Source organism: Sphaerodactylus townsendi, linkage group LG06 (assembly GCF_021028975.2).
Source record: "Sphaerodactylus townsendi isolate TG3544 linkage group LG06, MPM_Stown_v2.3, whole genome shotgun sequence".
Lineage (NCBI taxonomy): Eukaryota > Metazoa > Chordata > Lepidosauria > Squamata > Sphaerodactylidae > Sphaerodactylus > Sphaerodactylus townsendi.
The window spans coordinates 94,370,068-94,382,468 of NC_059430.1; the positions used below are offsets into that span (position 1 = coordinate 94,370,068).

At 44.4% G+C, this 12,401-nt stretch overlaps 1 protein-coding gene across 1 annotated transcript in view; it reads right to left on the minus strand.

The window, feature by feature from the left end:
• Window positions 1–281: 281 nt before the first annotated feature.
• The window catches only part of LDLRAP1 (low density lipoprotein receptor adaptor protein 1), a 73,687-nt gene continuing 61,567 nt past the window's right edge, over window positions 282–12,401 (minus strand). The window contains exon 9 of the mRNA XM_048501039.1: window positions 282–4,438. Coding sequence (XP_048356996.1) covers window positions 4,288–4,438 — 151 coding nt within the window. The 3' untranslated portion in view covers window positions 282–4,287. The remainder of the gene's footprint in view (window positions 4,439–12,401) is intronic.

The following is a 12,401-nucleotide window of genomic DNA, read 5'->3' on the forward strand; positions in this document are numbered from 1 at the left end:
TGCATGTGCTGGACAACCAGAAGCTGCTGTATGTTTAAAAAATTGCTACAAAGCAGATGGTGAGGTGGTGGTGGTGGGGAAGGTCAATGAATGCAATGGATTGCCACAATGCAGTCTGGTTTTTTTTTTTTAAAGAGACAAGGTAATGGTGTCTATTTCATACTAAGCATCTATAGTGAAAGCAAACTTGGTAAAAAAGTGCTCCTTTATGCAACTACAGGGGTCGTTCCATGGATGAGTGCTTTGATAATGCTAAATTAATAAACACGAGTCTGCACTAATGCATTGAAAAAGGTAGATTTTATTTAATGACAAATTGATACTTTTTACAGTATACGTTTCACTATGTACACGCAGATATATTGTGCATATTAAATATATACTCTGAGCATCCCGAAAAAAGAAAATAGTAGATATTGACGTAGAGATGAAGCTTCTTGGGCCATTCTTGTCACAGGTTTTAGAATGATCCCAGCTCTCCCTGCTCCACACACTGATTTTGGATACTTCACGCAGACTAGTTTGCACAGGTGAGAATACTCTTTGAACAAACATGTTTCAGCAGAAATCTTCAACTGGTCTTCCTCCATCAATCCCAACGCAGAAATGCTGTGCCCCATGCAAGCCCAGACATCTCAGGCTCTTCCGCTTGACAAGCTGAAGAAAGTTGCTTTAAATACTCCTCCCCTCCATCCCAGAGTACCCAGAATTTATGAGAAATGGAAGGAGCCAGGCTTTTGGACTAGCTGGCTTTAAATTTATCTGCTGCCCCTTTTTACTGTTCACAACTATTGTATTAGCAAAGTCTTTTATTTTAACAGTGTCATTGTGGAATTGAAATTAGCATTTTTGAAGCCAATTAGAAAACTATAAAGCAGATTAGTATATTTTCAACAAGGCCACAAACAGGGCAAACTGTGCCATAGGGCAGTTATTTGGGATCACTGTAAACGTAATCTTTTAATAAGCATAATCCTGATTCACGTTGTTTGGTTTTCTAAATCCAGAGTCTACAAAATGAAAAATCAGAAAGAGATATTCTTTTCTAAGCGTGCAAGAGATGCGGGGGTGGGGGTGGGGGGGTAGAAGGAGAAGGAAGGATAATCTTCCAAACCTAGTCACTTAAACACCTCGTTTTAAAGTGGAAAGCAATCAGGAATTAAGGGTTTTGTTTAATGCAATTTGGCAGCCATCTATATTTAGAGATTTAAATGCCAGAGGGGGCCACAACTGAACTAGTCAAATAGAAGTGGAAGGTGTTTAAAGGAGCCATTTCAATACCCACACTGTTCTTCTTTAATCACCAGCCAAAACTCAGAAACTGAATTCTTCCTTGGTGACAAATGTCAAGATATAATTTTCAAAGTGCCATTGATGCTCAACATCAACGTGATGGCTGCATCTTCAAACATTTTGCTGCTGCAGAAGAGCACGGGAACAGTTTGGGGAAGGACACCCAACTGCTGGTTTCTTTTTATGGAAAAGGACTTTTGAAAAACAGTAAAGAGAATAGGCTACAGCTGGGCAAATCTGTTTTGATGTCTGAAACCGTCCCTTTGTTTCTAAAGTGCAAATCTTTGGATACCAAAAGTTCACTCCATTCTGAAGTTGGCAGAGGAAGAAAGGAATGAAATAAGAACACAGAGAAAGAAACAAGCCTTGGCTACACACTAAAAAAACAAAGGGCAATTTGTCTCACTTAAAGGTAGCTAAATGCAATGATTGGAACCCCAGGTACAGAATTTGAGCCTATGAAGCAGCAAAACCTCCAGTATGGATCAGGGCTACGGCAATGGGAAAGGCAGTTAACTTTCCTTCCTGCCTAGTGTTGTTTTCCTGATTGCAAATTATCTCCTGCTCTGGGCAGCTTTAAACTCTGGAATAGAACAAGACAGGCACAAAACCTGTCTTTTCTCCCTCTAGTGAAAGTGCATAGGAGGGAGGCATTTTTGATTGTGTAATGGTATACCTTTTAATGGTCTAGGGACAAAGAATTAGCCCTTCCATCCCTATCACAAGTGCCACCTTTATACAGTCACATCTCGCCCCAGGTCTGTTTTTTGCAACAAAATTGCACACCTGGAGAACTGATAAGAAATCTGATCAGAGATTAACAGGATCACCCACAATTCTAATTTTATCAACTGTTATAGCCCCACCCTTTTTAATGTAAAGAGAAAGATGCTGAGGAAGAATCCAGTAAAATGGAAGATGCCTCTGAAAAGATACTTATAAAAACAGATTTGGGTCCTTCCAAAAATATTTCTTATCGAGGCCCATACGCCCCATTTTTTGTGGTCTTTCCACCCAAATGCAGATGTAGCCAGCTCCTCTCTGAATGACCTGGAGAATCAGGTCATACCACTGTCCAACAAGAGTGAGGTTCATTGCTAAGGATCCACATATCGCTCCAAAGTTCAGGACTCTGCTGATACTGAGACAACCCCTTTTATCATTCTCTCTCACACACTTCTTTTCTTTTGCACACGCACCTTTTTTTGGAGAAGATCACCAGTTACTTTCTCAGCCAGCTCCAGTTATTTTCTCAGCCAGCTCCACACACACACACACCCCTTCCAGATCAGAGGGATTCTGGTTTACACAAACAGCCGTTTAGATGTTGCAGTTGTTTCTGGACGGTACCATTTCACATTGCAAAAATGGTGGTGATGGTCACAGCACAGAATATTCCTCCATGACAACAACCCACCCCACAAAGAAAGCTAGCATTGCAGCAAGGAAGTCCAAGACAGGAAGTAACTGCCAAGTAAAGGAAAGGGGGGTTCTACATCCTTACCATGGGAAAAAATCAGCATCAAAATGAAGCATTACAGCTTAGCCTCCTCCCAGTCTTTTTGCAAAGTGGAGTGGGGGAAATGCTCAAACATGCAGCCACAGCAGAAATGAGAAGTGGTACAATCCAATAACATGTGTGCCATTTACCCAAGGTACATGTAGAACCAGCCAAAGAGGATAAAAAAGGCTGCCAATCTCTCCTCCCTGACCCTGCTGAAGGGTAGCAAGATACTGCACCACATACTTGGGAGCATCCTGGGGCAGGGGATGGGGAGAAAGCATATATTCCTTCTCAATCCAGGAGTTTTCCCCTTGCTTGCTAGGTAGGCTGAACTACCAGCACTGCTAACTATCAAGGGGTGGACTAAAATCATATCCAGGTCACCCACAAGTGACAAAGGGTAGCTCTAGGAATTGCCAGAAACTCCATGGTTTTCCAGCAATTCTTAGAGCTACCCTTTGTAACTAACTGGGAAGTGACATAGTGACATTGGTAACTGGTTTTTTTTCTCTTAGAGCAGCAGCAGGCAACAGGGCTTGCTGGCAGGAGGGCTAGCAAGCCTACCAAGGGGTAAGCATTTTGTTCTTTTGGTTGTTGTTGGTTTTCCAGGCTGTGTGGCCGTGATCTGGTAGATCTCGTTCCTTACATTTCTCCTGCATCTGTGGTTGGCATCTTCAGAGGTCTATCACAGAGAGAAGTCTGTTAACACTGTATACACTTCGACAATACATTTTGTCCTTTGTTTGTTTATTTATTTCCTTTTATATCCCACCAACTCTCCAAAAAGGACTCAGGGTGGCTTAGCAGGTGGATGAATAAAGTCAGAAATACTGGAAACAAGCCTCAACTGATTCCACAGTAGGACGCTGCTACCAGCAGGCCTTTGGGAAAAGCCAGTGTGTCATAGAAAGAAGGGATAGAGAGTCACATATACACTATCCCTTTTTTGCCTTTCTTGATGAAGCAGCACTTAATTTTATGGTACCTCAACCTTCCTCCCCAATCCAATCCAAACCATGAGCCTGGCCTCTCTGTATCTCCCCAGGACAACTTGTTACTCCCTTCTAGGAAAAAGAACAAGGACATATTTCTGTTTACTTTGGTCTCCCTCACAAGACAGGTGCTGTCTGCTGAGGAGATTCCAGCAGGTAAAGCAATCTAATACTGTAATGTTATGCTAGATGAAGCTACAAATGTTCCATAATATATGTAAACCAAAAAGGGTTCTTGAATAAATATATTCAAGGAGCATCTTATGACGTAGATAAAAGACCAAAAAACAATTATATATAAAAAGATGAATAATGTACCGGAAGCTTTGGTCTGAAGAGTGGCTGGGTGTCACAACAGAATCATCGGAACCAAATATACTGCCCCTCCCCTGAGGAACGCTCTCAAGTTCAGTCACCCAGAATGCAGTGCATATGAAGTCCGCTTATGTTGAGTGGTTATTTAAATCCAAAAGCTCGCTGGGAGAAAGATGGAGGATGTCAGAAGCCAAAGAGGTTGTCATCTTTCTCAGCTGCAACTGTTGAATCAACTTTGTCCCAGTCAGTGGGCGAGAGAATTTCAGTGGTCTGGATGTCCTGAGCGGTCAAGCCAATGTCAAGGACATGGGGGTTAGTTCGAGATTCAGCTAGTCTGAAAGTGAAAAAAATATATATGAGAAGGACTGAAAAGTGACCTGATATAAAGAGGAGAAAGAGAGATATAAATGCAAGACTGCTGCTACATCTAGAAGTAGAAGAATGCTACTTCTCTCCAAGTGGAGATGTGTCCCCAGTAAAACTAGAATGGCAGGATTTGACCCCCAGGGGTGGGAGAAAGAAAACACTAAATATGGAGATGTATATTAGGTCTGGGAACTAAGACCATGAAGAGCATGGCCTTCATGTTCGGTTCTTTTAAAAAAATCTTCTAACATTTCCTTTGGTTCAGTTACTTAAAAGAGAATTGCAAGATACTACAGCTCAGCCATGCAACTGCCAAGAAAGTTTTTTGCTGTCATGTAATCAGGTTTCCAGAGATCTGGCTGGTCACTGTTGAAAACAGTGGGACTGGATGGATCTTCAATCTAATCCACTGTAACTCTCCTTACATTCATGGTTGAGAGGGGAATCACAGTCTTAAACTCATTCTAAATTCTCTTGGGAACACAGTAATTGATAGTAAGGACAATTCTGTAGTGGTTGTGGTGGGTTTTCCAGGCTGTGTGGCTGTGGTCTGGTAGATCCTGTTCCTAACGTTTAGCCTGCATCTGTGGCTGGCATCTTCAGGGCATCTGTGATACACCTCTGAAGATGCCAGCCACAGGTGCAGGCGAAATGTTAGGAACAAGATCTACCAGACCACAGTCACACAGCCCAGAAAACCCACAATAATCAGTTAAATCTGGCCGTGAAAGCCTTCGACAATAAATTCTATAGTGCTTTCCCAAGTGTTCACAGTAATTCACCTATTTTTGTTGTTGGGGTTGAAATCTGAACTAGGGGCTGCTCACAGTCATAGCTTATGTTCTTCACCATTATATCAAGGGAAGGTACAACTAGTGAGCAGTTATACTCAATTACCAGCAGCCTGCTTCACACTGCGCTCTCAGATTAGAGAATCTCTGCAGTTTCCAAAACCTGGTAAAGTACGAATCTCCATGCATTTTGCTTTCTTCAGGTTTTCTTACTCTTCCCCACTTCCCCCACCCACCAACAGCAGTTCCTCCCACTTTCCAGGCCAGAATTTCAGAGCTATCTGAAGGATTTCCTTGAAAAAGATGTAAAATGCTTTGGGTCTATCACTTGAGCAACAGACCCTTGAAATTGACATGAATTTGAAATTGACATGAAATTGACAATGCAATGCTAGACTACAGAACTCTCCCCCACCCCCCAAAGTTGCAGGCAACCTCTCAAGAGGGAGGTTGCACAGACAGACCAAGCACTGGATTCAGTTTTGCTTCAGGCATGAGGACATGAGTCTCATTGCTCAGGCTTTAATTTTTCTGCATGCTGCTGAATGGAGAGCCCACATAGAAGCGAAGCTCCATGCCTTGGGCCTGCCTCCCGATGTTATAGCCATGCTCCCTCCCAATTGACGGGTCATGCAAAAAAGTTCTGCTGTCCCCTCTCCCTTGGTCATAGACAGATATTTGTTCGCTCTTTCTGATCCGTAGCACCGACGTGCCATCACTTTGGCCAGATGCAATGTGCTTCCTTCTGCTTTGAGGGATGGAAGAGGCTCCAAAACACCCCACAGAGAGCATTTTTGCATCTGCATGTTGAAAACTGCAGAAACTGTACACCAGGTTCTGTAATATTGCTCCCTTCATAACCGGTCCAGAACAAAGTTCCTCTCAACCTTTTATGATGGGCTTAGAGTGCTGGACAGACCTGCAGAAGACAGTTTATCTGTTAAACCATGGGTGTCAAACTCTCAGCCCTCCAGATGTTATGGACTACATTTCCCACCATTGGCAGGGGATGATGGGAACTGTAGTCCATAACATCTGGAGGGCCGCGAGTTTGACACCTGTGTGTTAAACAATGAATCCAGCAATGCTCTAGAACAAATGGCCAGGTTTTTATGCATGGTCATAAACAAACTATCTTAATTTTGCTTTGTACTTTGTCTTTTAATTTTTGTCTTTTATTTTAAATCTTTGTACTATGCCATTAAAGGTTATCTGTATCTATCTAATCATACATTTTTTAGAAAGACCAAGGAAGCAGTGAGCGGGCATAATGGTAGCTTGGCTGGAGATGCTGCACAGCAGGAAGATCCCTGTTTAAACCAAACCCTGTATGAACCAAACAGCCACACGGGAAGCAGTAAGTGCACAAAAGCCCACCTTTAAAAGAGGGGAAAAAAAGTGAATTGAAACTTTCTACTTAGATGCCTCTGTGTGCCTTCAGCGTATATTTGCATGTGAACCTGGCTCACAAATAGATGCTCCAGACTGCACAGATGCAAAAAGAAGGCAATGCAATACATCCAATTTTTGTCACAATATGTATTTCACTGCACAGGCAAAAAGAGGGGATTGTGTTCTTGACAAGTAGATCACTTGACTGATAAGCCTCAGTGGGTGGAGGGGGAGAGGAATACAGGCAATGTGGCTGAGATTTTGCTCACAGAGACTAACACCAGCTTGGGAGAGATTACTATGCAGAAAACAAAATGGGGTGGGGTGGGGGAGGGTTTAACTTTTCTCCTGCTGCAAAAATCAAAATCTCCCAATCCTGCAACTGCTTTTAAACATTGAAAAAAAGAAAAGCTGGGGAAGCTGAATACACATAGTTCAGCCTTGATGTATGGACTCTAGAGAGCACAGTTGAACAAGTGGGCCAATTTTAGGGACCTTTTAGCAGCATCTCTCTGCTCATTAGTATCACTTGGGAAGAGGGAGGACTGTTGTGTTGAAAATGCCCCAAATTCTAGAGAGTAGGGAAAAATAAATTACCAGCTCAAAAAGGTACATTTTGTCCAGAGAACGTTCCAAAGGCACATGATGCTTTTATAGCACTTAAGCTAAAACTGTTTGACCCTAAGGGCTTCCGGGGCACGAGGTCTTCTGGGATACTCACGCTAGTACTCTTTGTGGTCTTGTGTTAAAAGTGCAGTGTTGTGAAGCTACACACTTTGGGGTTTGTTTCCTATTTCTGTTTTGGAGCAAACCCAAGTGAGAAAAATAAATCATGGACACACATCTTTAAGCACCCCTGCACACGTGCCTGGGCCACCCCGCCAACCCAGGATAGGCTGTGTATGTGCGGTGAAAGCAGGAGCACATCCATCCACTCTACTGTTTTGGATTTCAAAGCTCTTCTTCACATCTCAGGAAAGTCTCTGAATGTAGAGGAGGGGGGAAGGGCGCATCCTTGCCACTGCCTCCTTTCCCAGGTTGTTTATCAGGGCTTTCCAGGCAAGCAACATAGCCTGTTCGCTCTGTAATCAGTCCTTCTTTTACCCAGCTGGTGGGCAAAAACTGCAAAATCCTTCACACTAACATGGGTCAGGTGCATCATTAGCATAAGCCTTGACCAAAAAGGGGGGGGGGTAGAATGCCACATTGGAATGTCTTAATTTTCCTTGACATGAGATGACTCATGAAGACAGGCTGCCAGGACTACTCTTCACCACTGTCTGCATGAAATTCTGGTTGCTCCTAGCAGCACGCAGTGTTCCCAGAGATGTCTGGGATTTAACTCTTCAGGACAGCACCGCAGTAGCACAGGGATCAATGATGGCAACAGCCTTCCTAATCGCTCAGTGTCTGCCAGGATCATCCCAGGCCTCAGGAGTAGTGATGTTTTTTAGGGAACTTTCACTTGTACAGTCCTCAAAATTCCTTTGTTGCAGCCCTGCTAACCAAACTGGAGGGAATTTAACACTTGCGTGCCTCCAGGTTAAGCTCTTGTTTGAGCCGGAACATGGGCTGCACACTGTCAATTTGTTTAGCTAATGGTGGGGTTTCTTTGCAGTGCAAAACTCCCTCACCTGATCCATGAGGCTCTTGGGCTGATTTTGCACCTTCTAAATGCTCTGTGGCTTAGCCGGGAGCGGGGCTTCTCTCCCTGCTTGTACTTCCCCACTGCTGCCCAACTTTTTCCTTCGCCAAGTCAGGGCTGGTGAGGGAAGCCCCAAATGGTTCCCCACAAGCCTGGGGTTTTCCCTTAAGCACAGCTTAAGCCCTGCGAGCTCCTCCATAGTCTCTTTCACACATGTGCAAGCAGCCTCCGTTTCCTGCGTTTGGATTGGCTGAATCTCGCCCCATTCCCCCCACTCACTTTCACTATTCAGTTTTACATGACTCTGAACACAAAACAGGCGCTGAGAACCCACCCACCCCCGGGTCTAAAATCCTTGCGTGTGTGATGGGATGGCTATCCTCCACGCCCCGCCCGTAAAATCAAAATCTCAAATCCTTGCATGTGCAAGAGAATTGCTGCCCTCCCATTCGCGGTGCCTCCACATGCCGATTTTCTGCCCAAGGTTTCTCCCTCCTTTATAAAAACCAAAGTTTCTCCCTCCGTTTTTTTGTTCACTGCGGGGAGGGGCGGGGGGTGCTGCTTTTCAATGCCTGTCCATTGGTGGGGCAGGCCAGAGCGGCAAGGTGGGAAAACTGGCTACGAAGGAATTTTGCACAGCACTGGAAGCCTCTGGAGCAACAAAGGGGCATTTCAAAAGGATCTCAACCTTTACTGTTCAGGAAATTCGCGGAGCAAAGCCAATGCCATAGGGCGGCTCTGGGGTAGAAACGTGGCAGCCATGCTGCAGCACCAGGGGCAGTGCAAAACTCCCAATTGCATTGGGGCATTCCCCATGCCAATAGAGGGGCAATTTCGGCGTGCAAAATTGGCCTTGGATAGTTTTTCTATATGAGGAGCAAATCTGAAGGATCCAGCCCTGGGTGAGTTTGAAAGGAGGACCCAAGATTCTGTGGCAAACTTGATCTGATGTCAACATTTCCATTGACTTCCCCTCCCCTCTGTTTTTTTATTTAGACCATGAAATGAGTAGTTAACCCTTTCCTTGTGGGCAACTTTTGCAGTCTGAACTTATTTCCATGGCTGCTGTTTGACCTGTAGCTGGGTGGGTGGGAATTAGCATGGGTATCCATGCAGTATTTGTATATCCCCTCCCATGGGGAAAATGCCAGTGGTGGGAGGCTCAGACTGCAAAAGCAACACAGTGGAAAGAGTAAAAAATCTTTCGCCTGCACGCTACAGTCCTGATTTGAAGCAGGGCCCCATGTGGTCACAACTGAATGTTCAAAAACAGAGCGTGATCTCCTGTTGCAGTATCCTGTTTGGCACTCATTAGGAAAGAGAAGGCTTTCCTAGAGAAAGGTCCCAGATTCATTTGCAACATCTCCAGGTAAAAGGTTCCCTGGAAGGACATGTTGCAAAACATAAAGTCAAGCAATGGGGAGTGGACCATGCCTCTGCATCAACCCAGTCACCAAGACTACTGTTTAAAGTTGTATAATGTGACAGCCAAAATACACATTTGGTTTTTTGGTGAGTTGTTCCCCAGACAGTGCCGCTGCGTTCTAAAAACTAAAAAGACAGCCTGAACAGGTTTGGAAAGCCACAGGAAGGGAGGGAGGAAGAGCTCCTGCCTCCCCCAAGCTCCCCGCCCCCATCAATTTTTGCTGCTCTACATAGAACAGCAAAAACAAGGAGGGTGGTGGCAGTACCGGGGCAGAAACAGAGTGACTACGGGGTGGTGGTAAACATGGTTTGGGAGAAGGTCATTAGGATGGATGATCCATAGAAACTTTGTGCTCAGGGGTTCATAAAACACCACAGCTAGTACTGAAACTGTACACAAGCTCCCATCAAAACCATCTGTTAAAACGTAACAACTGGATTTTATAATATTGTAAAAGAGAATTCTAAAAATTTAGTATCTAGTGAACTGCTGCCTGCCCTGTGAGCTCAGAAGATGGATGCCTTGTTCCACTGGGATTCATCTCACGTATGTTGTTAATTTTATGCTGCTGAGGAAGACTAGACAGATGTCCAGCAGTCAACCTTCTTTTAAAACAACAACAACACAAAAACATGTTGACAAGGAACACAGTATTTTGAAAATGGGTATCTGTATTATTTGGAAAACAATCAACGGGGCTTCAATACTTTGGCTTCAGCAGAGGCTCTGGGCTTTAATTCTCATGCTCGAAATATTGTTAAAAACATTTTAGCAGTATTTGTCAATAATACATCATAGCTTTTAAATAAACTCCTATGTGTCCAAACTTCTGAATGGTTTTTCCTTAAAATTTGATTCCTTCACCAAGCTGTGATAATTCATATTTTAACACCATCAAGACTAGACTACTGCCAAGTGCTCTCCAAGGGGAAACCCTTGATGAGTGTCGGGGAACACCAATGGATTCCAAAAATGGCTGTGCATGGACTGGAGAGGGCCGCTTACCAAACAACAGTAAATTTTGCAACAACCTGATTAGCTTCCAGTGAATTTCCAGGTTCAATTTTCAAATGCTGGTTTGTAACCTGTAAAGCCCTAGCAAAGAAATGGGTCCAGGATTACCAAAGAACTGCCAGCTCCTAGAGAAGGCACCTACACCTCTGGTGAGACTGCCAAACCAGCGAGCAGGTTTCACTGAGAGATCTCACACGAGTTCCACTCAGTCCCCCTGCTACAGGTATTGCAAGCTGAACCACCATAACTACTACACTGAAATATTGAGATATACCAAGCCATCTCCCCACCCCACCCCATGAAAAGAGAGGGCCTGCCCATCCAGAAATGACAATGGTATTTACCAATGTCACTTGGGAGATGCCCCACAGTGCATATGCACAAATGCACAGTCGCCATCTTCCAAACAGACAACACAACAGCCAGTCACCCCCTCCAGAAAATTTTTTGGGGAAAAGATATATCTGCACAATTTTTTAAATGCTAACAGAGATGTTTTCAAGTTATCTGTAAGGCAAGGAGTGCAACTGAAACATGACAACAATGACAGCTTGAGTGAAAAACTGACAGATTCTCAGCATCTAAACTGGGAGTAATAAGAGGCTGCAGAAAAGAGATTTCAGATTTGAAAATCATTTTAACTCGCTTGAAGACAGACCCATGTAGCACAGGTGACAGCAACACTTGAAAGGAACATCACTTTGGGCCTTGAGCTTCCACAATTCATGTTCACCTGCCTGCCTTTTGCTTCTGTATAGGGTCCTTTTTTCAGGTGGCCAACATAAAGCTCGAGGGTCAGGGGCGGAGGAGGGGGAATAGATGAAAATCTACCAGGCATGCCATAGAGGTTTGTATGCTGTGCCCAGCAAGAGAATGACAAATATTCCCCGAGGGCAGTAAAAAGCCCCTATGCAGCTCCCATCCCATAAAGCTAGACTAAGAATGTACAACTGGCCCAGGGTTAGACTAAGAATGTGCAACTGTCCCGATGGAGCTTCACAGCTAAACAGGAACTGGAACTTTTCAGGGAAAGGCATCCATTGAGAAACGGACTCCGGTTTACCAATGGCTTTCCCCCACCAGTTATACCCTTTTCTCCCAACAACCCCTGTTTTGGGATTCTTCAAGCAGCCTGTGAAATTCTTTCCTTGGTAAAAAGGAAGGCACAGTGATGTCTTCCTTACCAAGCCTGGGGGTGTGTTGCAGAGTTATGAGAGGTCAGACCCCTTTAAGAAGGAAGGAGGCAGCCTTCACTTCTTTCTCAGACTGTGTGTGACCATTGCTTGGATTTTCTGCAAAAAGCCTCCCCCTTCAGGTGGGGGGATGAATATGCAAGAGGATAGTTTTGAGTATTAGTCTGTAATAACACCACATTTGAGTCCAGTAACACCTTAACTTAAAGGCTGATTTTGCACGCCGAATTTGCCCCCCTGTTGGCACAGGGAATACTCTGATGCAATTGGGTGTTTTGAAAAGCCCCCAGTGCTGCAGCGTGGCTGCCACGTTTCTGCCCCGGAGCCACCCTGCAGCAATGGGTTTGCTCTGCAAATTTCCTGAACCGCAAAAGTTGAGGTCCTTTTGAAATGCCCCTTTGTTGCTCCGGAGGCTTCCACCACCAGGCAAAACTCCTCCGTAGCAGAAATGGGGCCAGTTTTCCCGCCTC